General features: G+C 44.9%; 1 protein-coding gene across 1 annotated transcript in view; it reads right to left on the bottom strand.

The window, feature by feature from the left end:
• slc35f4 (solute carrier family 35 member F4) overlaps window positions 1-13,731 on the bottom strand; it is a 336,248-nt gene that overhangs the window by 210,392 nt on the left and 112,125 nt on the right. The window contains exon 7 of the mRNA XM_070879154.1: window positions 7,507-7,513. Within this exon, the coding sequence (XP_070735255.1) occupies window positions 7,507-7,513 (7 nt within the window). The remainder of the gene's footprint in view (window positions 1-7,506; window positions 7,514-13,731) is intronic.

Below are 13,731 nucleotides of genomic sequence, written 5' to 3'. Positions count from 1 at the left end.
GTTGCTTAAGGATGTATGCAATTCATAGGCTGAAAGTTTTTTTTTAAGTTAAAAAACAATATACCAAAATTTCAATTGTATTCAGCCTATGCAAAATATAAAAATGGGTGCAGGGAATATTCACTGTTCTAGATTGGGTAGGCCCAAGGCAGTAATCAGGAGGGGGAGGGGGTAATCAGGAGGGGGTGTCGGATCCACATTCAGGTACGTATTTTAAAAAGTTACCTTTACGTTGGCGGCCTGCAGTAGTCCCGTTAAGGAGCACAGGTTAGTCCGCATGTAGACCATGTTTTCCTGAACATGGTATCAAATTGAAAGAAAAGGTATACAACTTTGCAAAGATTAGTGGTAGGCTAGAAGATTGGGAAAATTTCAGAAACCAACAAAGGATGACGAAAAAATAAGAGGGAGAAAATAGATAATGGGCTCAATATTCCCCAGTTATCTGCGGCGTTTTTTTTTGGCCTAAGTTATAATATGCAAGTTTCTCCAAAGGTTGTGCGCTAACATAACTCAGTTAGTTACAATTTTTTTTAGTTTAGTTTTTTTTGCGTCATAGCTGATGTCTGCGCCAGTTTTTCTCATTTATGCAAGTTTGGCCAACTTACATTTTTCCTAGGTTGGCGCATCTGACCACTCCTAAAAAACCTTCTGGGCATTGAAGAAAAACCAGCGCACATCAAAAAATGGGCAAAAAAAAAGATGCCATTGTTTTTAAGCGAAGTTTTGGAGGGAGTCAGAAACACATTAAATATGCATCATGTAGCTTAATTTTTTCAAACTTAAAATGGAGAAAATGGAAGTCTAATGCAATTCTTTCATTTTGGATTTTTTTTCAAAGTGCCACACCACCACCAAGTGTCTCCACACCGGGCTCGAGGGTCGGAGCGTCGGCGGCAGAATTGGTCCTTTGCCCGGACACGGGCTTGGCTTCAAAAGAAGTTCAGGAGGGGTGGGGGGGGGCGGTGGAAGCCGAATTGAAGGCAAGAGAAGCCTTACACTATGCAGCAGCATCAAAAGAAGCCCCGGGGGAGTGAGTTTGCACGCCCCTGTGTCCGGGCGAGGGAACGATTCTGCCGGCCGACCCTTGAGCTCGGTGAGGAGACGTTCGGTCGGTGGTACTTTGGAAAAAATCTAAAATTAAAGAATTGCATTAGACTTCGTTGCCCCAAATGTCCTCATTGAATGACTAGCTTCCCGTTCTAAGCAAGCCTATTGCGCACGCGCAGACCTGGGTGTGGTCCACATTAGGGCGTCGACCTTGGAGAGAGAGAGAGAGAGAGCAAAGAAGCTTTAATTCCTAGTCCTGCTGTTTTGAGCTTCTTGCAAAGGTACAATTTAATTATGGGGCAATATTGATGATGCTATACCTTGTGCAAGCCTTCTGCATGATGGTGCTGCAGAGGAGGCGATTGATTCGACGTCATCGTATGAGGAACCTCAGAGCACATAGGATGATAGGCAGGAGGCCTTACGCACGTCTGGTATATTGAGACAGGCGTTCATACCTGCACCTGAATGATGCAGACTGTGTGAGAAGACTGCGTTTCTGCAAAGAAGTTGTAACCGAGATCTATGAGTTAGTAAAAGCAGATCTGTACCCTAGAAGTGTCAGGAGGACTGCCTTGTCAGTTGAAGTAAAGGTTACAGCTGCACTTTCATTTTATGCATCTGGATCATTCCAGGCCACAACTGGGGATGTGTGCGCCATTTCTCAACATGCAACATATATCTGCATTCAGCAGGTGACTGCTGCACTATAAGCCCAGAGGAATGACGACATAAAGTTCCACATAACCACCAAGGCAGTGCGTGAAAGGGCTGTGGGCTTCTCCAGGATTGCTGGCTTCCTAAAGGTACAGGGCTGCATTGATTGTACCTACATTACCTTGTGAGCACCTTTGGAGGATTCTGAGATGTACAGGAACAGAAAAGGCTTCCACTCCGTGAATGTGCAGATCACGAGGGGATTAAATGTAGTATCTCCAAATTTGCGGATGACACTAAGTTTGGTGGCAGTGTGAGCTGCGAGGAGGATGCTATGAGGCTGCAGAGTGACTTGGATAGGTTAGGTGAGTGGGCAAATGCATGGCAGATGAAGTATAATGTGGATAAATGTGGTGTTATCCACTTTGGTGGTAAAAACAGAGAGACAGACTATTATCTGAATGGTGACAGGTTAGGAAAAGGGAAGGTGCAACGAGACCCGGGTGTCATGGTACATCAGTCATTGAAGGTTGGCATGCAGGTACAGCAGGCGGTTAAGAAAGCAAATGGCATGTTGGCCTTCATAGCGAGGGGATTTGAGTACAGGGGCAGGGAGGTGTTACTACAGTTGTACAGGGCCTTAGTGAGGCCACACCTGGAGTACTGTGTACAGTTTTGGTCTCCTAACTTGAGGAAGGACATTCTTGCTATTGAGGGAGTGCAGCGAAGGTTCACCAGACTGATTCCCGGGATGGCGGGACTGACATATCAAGAAAGACTGGATCAACTGAGCTTGTATTCACTGGAGTTCAGAAGAATGCGAGGGGATCTCATAGAAACGTTTAAAATTCTGACGGGTTTAGACAGGTTAGATGCAGGAAGAATGTTCCCAATGTTGGGGAAGTCCAGAACCAGGGGTCACAGTCTGAGGATAAGAGGTAAGCCATTTAGGACCGAGATGAGGAGAAACTTGTTCACCCAGAGAGTGGTGAACCTGTGGAATTCTCTACCACAGAAAGTTGTTGAGGCCAATTCACTAAATATATTCAAAAAGGAGTTAGATGTAGTCCTTATTACTAGGGGGATCAGAAAGCAGGAATGGGGTAATGAAGTTGTATGTTCAGCCATGAACTCATTGAATGGCGGTGCAGGCTCGAAGGGCCAAATGGCCTACTCCTGCACCTATTTTCTATGTTTCTATGTTTCTATGAGTGACGACATGCATCGCATCATGTCAGTTGATGCGAGATACCCTGGGCATCATCCTATGCGAGAGCGTTATATCTGCCATGTTTCAGCAGCAGCCAGAAGACCAGAGCTGGCTGCTGGGAGACAAAGAATATGGCCTTGCCACCTGGCTCATGACACCCCTACGCGTAACACAGACGGAAGCTGTCCGTGAGTACAACGTGTCGCACCGACACGCAGCATAATAGAGGAGCATTGGCATCTTGAAACAACATTTCCGATGCCTGGACCATTCTGGAGGCTACTTGCAATACTCCCCTGAGATTGTCGGGCAGTTCACTGTTGCGTGGTGCATGCTGCATAACTTAGCCACCATGAGGCAGCAGCAACTGGTAGTAGAAGACTCACCTGAGGTGAGAATGGCTGATGATGAGGAGGAAGATGCAGATGATGAGGAGGAGGATGAGGAAGCCATGCAACTATCTGAACCCGGAGTACGACGGCGGAGGAGAGCGGGCCATCGTGACCCTTTTAGAATTGCTCGAGCCTTGCGCCAGCAGTTCATCCGTGAACACTTCGCTGCCTGAAGGTTCAGCGGCAACTATTCCAAATGTTTACTGTTTGGACCTGTTCCGTAATGTTGTGTTGTGTTAATGGAACAAATAATGGAAATTATTCAGTTATCATTTAAAATATATTTTATTCAAAAGTTTAACACTTGTTTGTACTTAACTTTAATAAAAATATTCTTGTATTAAACTTTAAAGTTTTCAGTTAAGATCACTTACAAACTCTAAGATCACTTAAACTTTATCACTTAATAACTTTTAAACTTTTAAATTTACATAACTTACAAACAAATGTAATTTGAGAACAGTTACAACAATAATAAAAACAATTACAATAACAGCAACAAAGAAGCTGCACCCATCTCTCCTCCACCTTATTGCAAGACCACCCGCTGCGCTTGGTCTTGTTGACTCCACCCCTGCCCTCAGGCTATGGCGCAGCGTTTCTCGGGTTGGTACCAAGCTTATTATAAGAACATAAGAACATAAGTCTCCTAATCTGAGGAAGGACGTTCTTGCTATTAAGGGAGTGCGGCGAAGGTTCACCAGACTGATTCCCGGGATGGCTGGACTGACATATGAGGAGAGACTGGATCGACTGGGCCTTTATTCACTAGAGTTTAGAAGGATGAGAGGGGAATCTCATCGAAACATATAAAATTCTGACGGGACTGGACAGGTTAGATGCAGGAAGAATGTTCCCAATGTTTGGGAAGTCCAGAACCAGGGGACACAGTCTAAGGATAAGGGGTAGTCCAATTAGGACTGAGATGAGGAGAAACTGCTTCACTCAGAGAGTTGTTAACCTGTGGAATTCCCTGCCGCAGAGAGTTGTTGATGCCAGTTCATTGGATGTATTCAAGAGGGAGTTAGATATGGCCCTTGCGGCTAAACGGATCAAGGGGTATGGAGAGAAAGCAGGATGGGGATACTGAGGTGAATGATCAGCCATGATCTTATTGAATGGTGGTGCAGGCTCGAAGGGCCAAATGGCCTACTCCTGCACCTATTTTCTATGTTTCTATGTTTCTATAAGAATTAGGAACAGGAGTAGGCCATCTAGCCCCTCGAGCCTGCTCCGCCATTCAACAACATCATGGCTGATCTGGCCGTGGACTCAGCTCCACTTACCTGCTCGCTCCCCATAACCCTTAATTCCCTTATTGGTTAAAAATCTATCTATCTGTGATTTGAATACATTCAATGAGTTAGCCTCAACTGCTTCCTTGGGCAGAGAATTCCACAGATTCACAACCCTCTGGGAGAAGAAAATCCTTCTCAACTCGGTTTTAAATTGGCTCCCCCGTATTTTGAGGCTGTGCCCCCTAGTTCTGGTCTCCCGACCAGTGGAAACAACCTCTCTGCCCCCATCTTGTCTATCCCCCTCACCATTCTAAATGTTTCCATAAGATCACCCCTCATCCTTCTGAACTCCCATGAGTAAAGACCCAGTCTACTCAATCTATCATCATAAGGTAAGCCCCCCATCTCCGGTATCAGCCTAGTGAATCGTCTCTGTATTCTTTCGAACATCTCGGGTAATGCGCACTTCTTGATGTTGAGGGGGGAGGGACGGGGGGTGGGGGTGGGAGGCAGTAATATGGAAGGCCCACTTAGGCCTCCTCAGAGGCTGGTGTGGGGATTGCAGTGGGAGTGGCAGTTGATTCTGTCAATGGCCGTGGGGTCTGGGTGCGTTCCTTTATTGCAGCAGCTAACTCCAACATTCCCTCCCTCATGTGCCCTGACAGTGTCTCAACTACCTGCAACATTCCCTCCCTCATGTTCTCCGACACTGTATCAGCTAACTCCAACATTCCCTCCCTCATGTTCTCCGACAGTGTATCAACTACCTGCAACATTCCCTCCCTCATGTTCACCAACAGTGTCTCAATTACCTGCGATATTCCCTCCCTCATGTGCCCGGACAGTGTTCCCATTTCTCATGAGAGTGTTGTTACTTCTCCTGACAGCCCCGATACCTGATCACCCACCCCATTGATGGTGTCTAGGAGTGTTTGTGTAAGGTCAATGCTTTCTGCACTCATTGTCATCATCTGAACCACAACTGTTAGATCCTGCACCTCAGGAGCGCGCTGTCGAGCTCTCCTTCCCCTCCTCATCCTGGGCGTGGTTCGATGCATCCCACTGGGACCCGCAGCCTTGGACTGTGAGAAACCGTGGAATGTCCCAACACTCATACCACTCAGGAAAGGGTCTGGCACCTCAATGGGCGGCACCTGCACCTCCTCCAGAGTGAGTACAACAGTGGGGGCTTCATCCATCCGCTCCCCTCCCACCTGCGCCCCCCCCCCACCCCGCCATGCTCTTGGTCTGGAAGGTAAGATTGGAAGATGTTCTCCTCTTCAGGTTCATCTGTGTCTGAATCTTCTGCTGCATCGGCTTCAGCCTCGTCAGAATTGGCCTCAAGTTCTGCAAAATATAACAGAACAACAAATGGTTTGCAGAGAGGAGGGGGCAGGATGGCATGAGTAGGCTCACACAGCGCAGGCAGCAGGCTCATTTCAAGGACCATGATGAATGATAGCACATTGCATCAACCAAAGCGTAGCTGATGGAGAAATCCCCATGAACCGAAACATGGTTAGCCCGTGCAGTACTTAATTTTTAGCAAAGCCAGACGGTGGCATTTGCAGGACATACCCTCTCCCTTGAGTGTGGGCCAAGCTTGAGCAGTGGTGATTGCTTTTCTCCAGGCAGGACCCATCAAAGCAGTGACCCGGTCTTCCAAGGGTGTCAGTGGGTGCAGATTTGCTGGGCCTCCTCCTGTTCAAGTTCTTTCCCTTTTGTTGTGTGCCACCTTCCTCTGCAAAGATGAAAATATAACTTTTTAGAGAGGGTATCTTTGCGCTGTGTTGGACATATACAGATGGTCACATTTACAATTGCAATTGCATTGAATAAATGAAAATATTACTTACACTAACTACTTGACCAAGATCCTGCCTTATTTTTGCACTGGCCTCCAGAACTTGGGGTGGTCACCATTGCACAGTAATCTTCTGCAAGTTGGTTTCAGCGTTTCTTCATTTCTTTTGGTTAAACTTTTATGTGACCTCTGCTGGCATCCAGCTCGTGCCAGCTGACCTCAATTACAGTAACTAGTGCCTCCACGTCATCCTGTGAGAAATTCTTGGTCCTTGAGCTGCGTTGCATATTGCAGATCGATTTTTCCGATGAGAATTAAAGTTCTCACACACAACTGGCTCTTTAAAAATGGCCGAATGCAGACAGGGAGCTGTACTGGGCATGTGCGCCCATAGCAGTCATGTCAAAAACTTCATTTTTTTCCCGCGCATGCGCAGAAGGGGTATCATCGTTTTTTTGGCACAGGCATTAGGCTCCACGCCCCCCCCCCCCCCCCCCCGCGAAGTTAAAAGGACAGGTTGCACGGCGCCAATTTCAAAAAATAGAATGGGAAAACTTGCAAGTTGTTTTTTTGTAGTCAGGGCCAAAAGAATCAGGCATAACTCTTGCAATACGCTGCAAAACAGCATTGGGGAAAATTGAGTCCAATGATAGTAAACGAGCAAGAAATATAAAAACAGACAGTAAAAGCGTCTACAAGTATATAAAAAGGAAGAGAGTAGTTAAAGTAAATGTTGGTCCCTTAGAGGATGAATTTGAGGCATTAATAATGGTAAACAAGGAAATGGCAGAGATTTTGAACAAATATTTTGTATCTGTCTTCACGGTAGAAGACACTAAAAGCATCCCAATATATCAGGGGGCAAAATGGAGGGAGGAAATTAAAACAATCATTATCACTGGAGAAAAAGTATTAGGCAAACTAATGGCACTAAAGGCTGATAAGTCCGCTGGACCTGATTGCCTGCAACCTAGAGTCTAAAAAGAAGTGGCTGCAGACATAATGGATACAATGGTTAAGGATAGTTAAGATGAATACGTGGCTTGAGCAATGGTGCAAGAGGGAGGGATTCAAATTCCTGGGACATTGGAACCGGTTCTGAGGGAGGTGGGACCAATACAAACTGGACGGTCTGCACCTGGGCAGGACCAGAACCGATGTCCTAGGGGGAGTCTTTGCTAATGCTGTTGGGGAGGGTTTAAACTAATATGGCAGGGTGATGGGAATCTATGCAGGAAGACAGAGGGAAGTAAAATGAGGGCAGAAGCAAAAGGTAGAAAGGAGATAAGGAAAAGTGGACGGCAGAGAAATCAAAGGCAAAAATCAAGATGGGCCACATTGCAACATAATTTTAAAAGGACAAAGAGTGTTAAAACAATCTGAAGGCTGTGTCTCAATGCGAGGAGCATTCGTAATAGGTGGATGAATTAACTGCTCAGATAGCGGTTAATGGATATGATGTAATTGGAATTACGGAGACATGGCTCCAGGGTGACCAAGGCTGGGAACTCAACATTCAATATTCAGGAAGGATAGACAGAAAGGAAAAGGAGGTGGGGTAGCATTACTGGCTAAAGAGGAGATTAACGCAATAGTAAGGAAGGACATTAGCTTGGATGATGTGCAATTTGTATGGGTGGAACAGCGGAATACCAAAGGGCAGAAAACGCTAGTGGGAGTTGTGTACAGACTACCAAACAGTAGCAGTGAGGTTGAGGATGGCATCAAACAGGAAATAAGAAAATAAGAGCATAAGAATTAGGAACAGGAGTAGGCCATCTAGCCCCTCGAGCCTGCTCCGCCATTTAAAAAGATCATAGCTGATCTGGCCGTGGACTCAGCTCCACTTATCCGCCCACTCCCCATAACCCTTAATTCCCTTATTGGTTAAAAATCTATCTATCTGTGATTTGAATACATTCAATGAGCTAGCCTCAACTGCTTCCTTGGGCAGAGAATTCCACAGATTCACAACCCTCTGGGAGAAGAAATTCCTTCTCAACTCGGTTTTAAATTGGCTCCCCTGGATTTTGAGGCTGTGCCCCCTAGTTCTAGTCTCCCCGACCAGTGGAAGCAATCTCTCTGCCTCTGTCTTGTCTATCCCTTTCATTATTTTAAATGGTTCTATAAGATCACCCCTCATCCTTCTGAACTCCCATGAGTAAAGACCCAGTCTACTCAATCTATCATCATAAGGTAACCCCCTCATCTCCGGAATCAGCCTAGTGAATTGTCTCTGTATCCCCTCCAAGGCTAGTATATCCTTCCTTAAATAAGGTGACCAAAACTGCACGCAGTACTCCAGGTGCGGCCTCACCAATACCCTGTACAGTTGCAGCAGGACCTCCCTGCTTTTGCACTCCATCCCTCTCCCAATGAAGGCCAACATTCCATTCGCCTTCCTGATTACCTGCTGCATCTGCAAACTAACTTTTTGGGATTCATGCACATGGACCCCCAGGTCCCTCTGCACTGTAGCATGTTGTAATTTCTCCCCATTCAAATAATATTCCCTTTAACTGTTTTTTTTTCCAAGGTGGATGACCTCACATTTTCCGACATTGTATTCCATCTGCCAAACCTTAGCCCATTCGCTTAACCTATCTAAATCTCTTTGCTGCCTCTCTGTGTCCTCTACACAACCCGCTTTCCCACTAATCCTTGTGTCATCTGCAAATTTTGTTACACTACACTCCGTCCCCTCTTCCAGGTCATCTATGTATATTGTAAACAGTTGTGGTCTCAGCACCAATCCCTGTGGCACACCACTAAGCACCGATTTCCAACCCGAAAAGGACCCATTTATCCCAACTCTCTGTTTTCTGTTAGCCAGCCAATTCTCGATCCATGCTAATACATTTTCTCTGACTCCGCGTACCTTTATCTTCTGCATCTTTTGTGTGGCACCTTATCGAATGCCTTTTGGAAATCTAAATGCACTACATCCATCGGTACACCTCTATCCACCATGCTCGTTATATCCTCAAAGAATTCCAGTAAATTAGTCAAACATGATTTCCCCTTCATGAATCCATGATGCGTCTACTTCATTGCACTATTCCTATCTAGATGTCCCACTATTTCTTCCTTAATGATAGCTTCAAGCATTTTCCCCACTACAGATGTTAAATTAACCGGCCTATAGTTACCTGCCTTTTGTCTGCCCCCTTTTTTAAACAGAGGCGTTACATTAGCCGCTTTCCAATCCGATGGTACCTCCTCAGAGTCCAGAGAATTTTGGTAGATTATAACGAATGCATCTGCTATAACTTCCGCCATCTCTTTTAATACCCTGGGATGCATTTCATCAGGACCAGGGGACTTGTCTACCTTGAGTCCCATTAGCCTGTCCAGCACTACCCCCCAAGTGATAATGATTGTCTCAAGGTCCTCCCTTCCCACTTTCCCGTGACCAGCAATTTTTGGCATGGTTTTTGTGTCTTCCACTGTGAAGACCGAAGCAAAATAATTGTTTAAGATCTCAGCCATTTCCACATTTCCCATTATTAAATCCCCCTTCTCATCTTCTAAGGGACCAACATTTACTTTAGTCGCTCTCTTCCGTTTTATATATCGGTAAAAGCTTTTACTATCTGTTTTTATGTTTTGCGCAAGTTTACTTTTGAAATCTATCTTTCCTTTCTTTATTGCTTTCTTAGTCATTCTTTGCTGTCGTTTAAAATTTTCCCAATCTTCTAGTTTCCCACTAACCTTGGCCACCTTATACGCATTGGTTTTTAATTTGATACTCTCCTTTATTTCCTTGGTTATCCACAGCTGGTTATCCCTTCTCTTACCGCCCTTCTTTTTCACTGGAATATATTTCTGTTGAGCACTATGAAAGAGCTCCTTAAAAGTCCTCCACTGTTCCTCAATTGTGCTACCAAATTAGGGATGTGTGCAATAAAGGTACAGCTGTTATCATGGGTGACATTAATCTACATATAGATTGGGCTAACCAAACTAGTAGCAATACAGTGGAGGAGGATTTCCTGGAGTGTATTAGGGATGGTTTTCTCGACCAATATGTCGAGGAACCAACTCGAGGGCTGGCCATCCTAGACTGAGTGATGTGTAATGAGAAAGGACTAATTAGCAATCTTGTTGTGCGAGGCCTCTTGGGGAAGAGTGACCATAATATGGTAGAATTCTTTATTAAGATGGAGAGTGACACAGTTAATTCAGAGACTAGGGTCCTGAACTTAAGGAAAGGTAACTCCGACGGTATGAGAATTGTCTAGAATAGACTAGCGAATGATACTTAAAGGATTGATGGAGAATAGGCAATGGCAGACATTTAAAATTCACATGGATGAATTTCAACAATTGTACATCCCTGTCTGGTGTAAAAATAAAACGGGGAAGGTGGCTCAACCGTGGCTTACTTACAAGGGAAATTAGGGTTAGTGTTAAATCCAAGGAAGAGGCATATAAATTGGCCATAAAAAGAAGCAAACCTGAGGACTGAAAAAATTTTAGAATTCAGCAGAGGAGGACAAAGGGTTTAATTAGGAGGGGGAAATTAGAGTATGAGAGTAAACTTGCAGGGAACATAAAAACTGACTGCAAAAGCTTCCAGAGATATGCGAAGAGAAAAAGATTAGTGAAGACAAATGTAAGTCCCTTGCAGTCAGAATCAGGTGAATTTATAATGGGCAACAAAGAAATGGCAGACCAACTGAACAAATACTTTGGTTCTGTCTTCACTAAGGAAGACACAAATAACCTTCAGGAAATATTAGGGGACCGAGGGTCTAGCAAGAAGGAAGAACTGAAGGAAATCCTTATTAGTCAGGAAATTGTGTTCGGAAAATTGATGGGATTGAAGGCCGATAAATCCCCAGGTCCTGATAGTCTGCATTCCAGAGTACTTAAGGGAGTGGCCCTAGAAATAGTGGATGCATTGGTGGTCATTTTCCAACATTCTATAGACTCTGGAACAGTTCCTACGGATTGGAGGGTAGCTAATGTAACCCCACTTTTTAACAAAGGAGGGAGAGAGAAAACAGGGAATTATAGACCGGTTAGCCTGACATTAGTAGTGGGGAAGATGTTGGAATCAATTATTAAAGATGTAATAGCAGCGCATTTGGAAAGCAGTGACAGGATCAGTCCAAGTCAGCATGGATTTATGAAAGGGAAATCATGCTTGACAAATCTAGAATTTTTTGAGGATGTAACTAGTAGAGTGGACAAGGGAGAACCAGTGGATGTGGTGTATTTCGACTTTCAAAAGGCTTTTGACAAGGTCCCGCACAAGAGGTTGTTGTGCAAAATTAAAGCACATGGTATTGGGGGTAATGTACTGAAGTGGATAGAGAACTGGTTGGCAGACAGGAAGCAAAGAGTAGGAATAAATGGGTCCTTTTCAGAATGGCAGTCAGTGAATAGTGGGGTACCGCAGGGTTCAGTGCTGGGACTTCAGCTATTTACAATATACATTAATGATTTGGATGAAGGAATTGAATGTAATATCTCCAAGTTTGCAGATGACACTAAGCTGGGTGGCAGTGTGAGCTGTGAGGAGGAAGCTAAGAGGCTGAAGGGTGACTCGGACAGGTTAGGTGATTGGTGAAATGCATGACAGATGCAGTATAATGTGGATAAATGTGAGGTTATCCACTTTGGTGGCAAAAACAGGAAGACAGAATATTATCTGAATGGTGACAGATTAGGAAAAGGGGAGGTGCAATGAGACCTGGGTGTCATAGTACATCAGTCATGCAGGTACAGCAGGTGGTGATGAAGGCAAATGGCATGTTGGCCTTCATAGCGAGAGGATTTGAGAATAGGAGCAGGAGAGGTCTTACTGCAATTGTACAGGGCCTTGGTGAGGCCACCTTGAATGTTGTGTACAGTTTTGGTCTCCTAATCTGAGGAAGTACATTCTTGCTATTGAGGGAATGCAGCGAAGGTTCACCAGACTGATTCCTGGGATGGCAGGACTTACATATGAAGAAAGATTGGATCGACTAGGCTTATATTCACTGGAATTTAGAAGAATGAGAGGGGACCTCATAGAAATATAGAAAATTCTGACGGGAGTGGACAGGTTAGATGCAGGAAGAATGTTCCCGATGTTGGGGAAGTCCAGAACCTGGGGTTACAGTCTAAGGATAAGTGGTAAGCCATTTAGGACCGAGGTGAGGAGAAACTTCTTCACTCAGAGAATTGTGAACCTGTGGATTGCTCTACCGCAGAAAGTTGTTGAGACCAGTTTGTTAGATATATTCAAAAGGGTGTTAGATGTGGCCCTTATGGCTAAAGGGATCAAGGGATATGGAGAGAAAGCAGGAATGGGGTACTGAAGTTGCAGGATCAGCCATGATCATATTGAATAATGGTGCAGGCTCGAAGGGCCGAATGGGCTACTCCTGTACCTATTTTCTATGTTTCTATGCAATCTCCCCAAATTCCCTAGATTCTGGAAAAGTCCCAGCAAATTAGAAAATGGCAAATGCACTCGGGAGGGTGCTGAGCACCTCGAGTCTCATCGCCGAGAGCATGCAGAAATCAAGCACAGACAGCGGAAAGAGCGTGCGGCAAACCTGTCCCACCCTTCCTTACCCTCAACGACTATCTGTCCCACCTGTGACAGGGATTGTGGTTCTCGTATTGGACTGTTCAGCCACCTAAGGACTCATTTTAAGAGCGGAAGCAAGTCTTCCTCGATTTTGAGGAACTGCCTATGATAATGATGATTCCAGAAAGGAGGGAGACAGAAAGCAAAAAATTATAGACCGGTAAGCTGTCATTGGGAAAAAGCTGGAATCCATTATTCAGAAAGTAGTAGCAAGACTTTTAGAAACTCCTAATACAATCAAGCAGAGTCAACATAGTTTTTTGAAAGGGAAATCGTGTTTGACAAATCTTTTAGAGTTCTTGAGGATGTAAAGAGCAGAGTGGATAAAGGGGAACCATTAGATGTGGTGTATTTGGATTTCCAGAAGGCATTCGATAAGGTGCCACATAAAAGGTTACTGCACAAGATAAGAGCTCACGGAGTTGAGGGTAACATATTAGCATGGATAGAGGATTGGTTAACTAACAAAAAACAGAGTCAGGTTAGCTAGTGTGGTGCCACAGGGATCAGTGCTGGGGCCTCAACTATTTACCATCTATATTAATGACTTGGATGAAGAGACCAAGTGTATTGTAGCCAAATTTGCTGACAATACAAAGATAGGTGGGAAAGCAAGTTGTGAGGCGGACACAGAGTCTTCAAAGGGATATTGGGCTCAATTTTGGCCCAGCCCGTTTTTCGGCGCACTTACCGGAAATACGCCGTTTTTCTCTGTTCAGAAGTGCACCGAAAAATTTCCTTCCCACTTTGGCCACTGTCCAGCCTCCTCCCTATGGTCGTGCAGCGTGGCCAGTCAA

The sequence above is a fragment of the Pristiophorus japonicus genome, chromosome 4 (genome assembly GCF_044704955.1).
Source record: "Pristiophorus japonicus isolate sPriJap1 chromosome 4, sPriJap1.hap1, whole genome shotgun sequence".
NCBI classification, from domain to species: domain Eukaryota; kingdom Metazoa; phylum Chordata; class Chondrichthyes; family Pristiophoridae; genus Pristiophorus; species Pristiophorus japonicus.
Note: the sequence above shows the minus strand (reverse complement) of the source record. Positions and strands in the feature narration are given on the sequence as shown.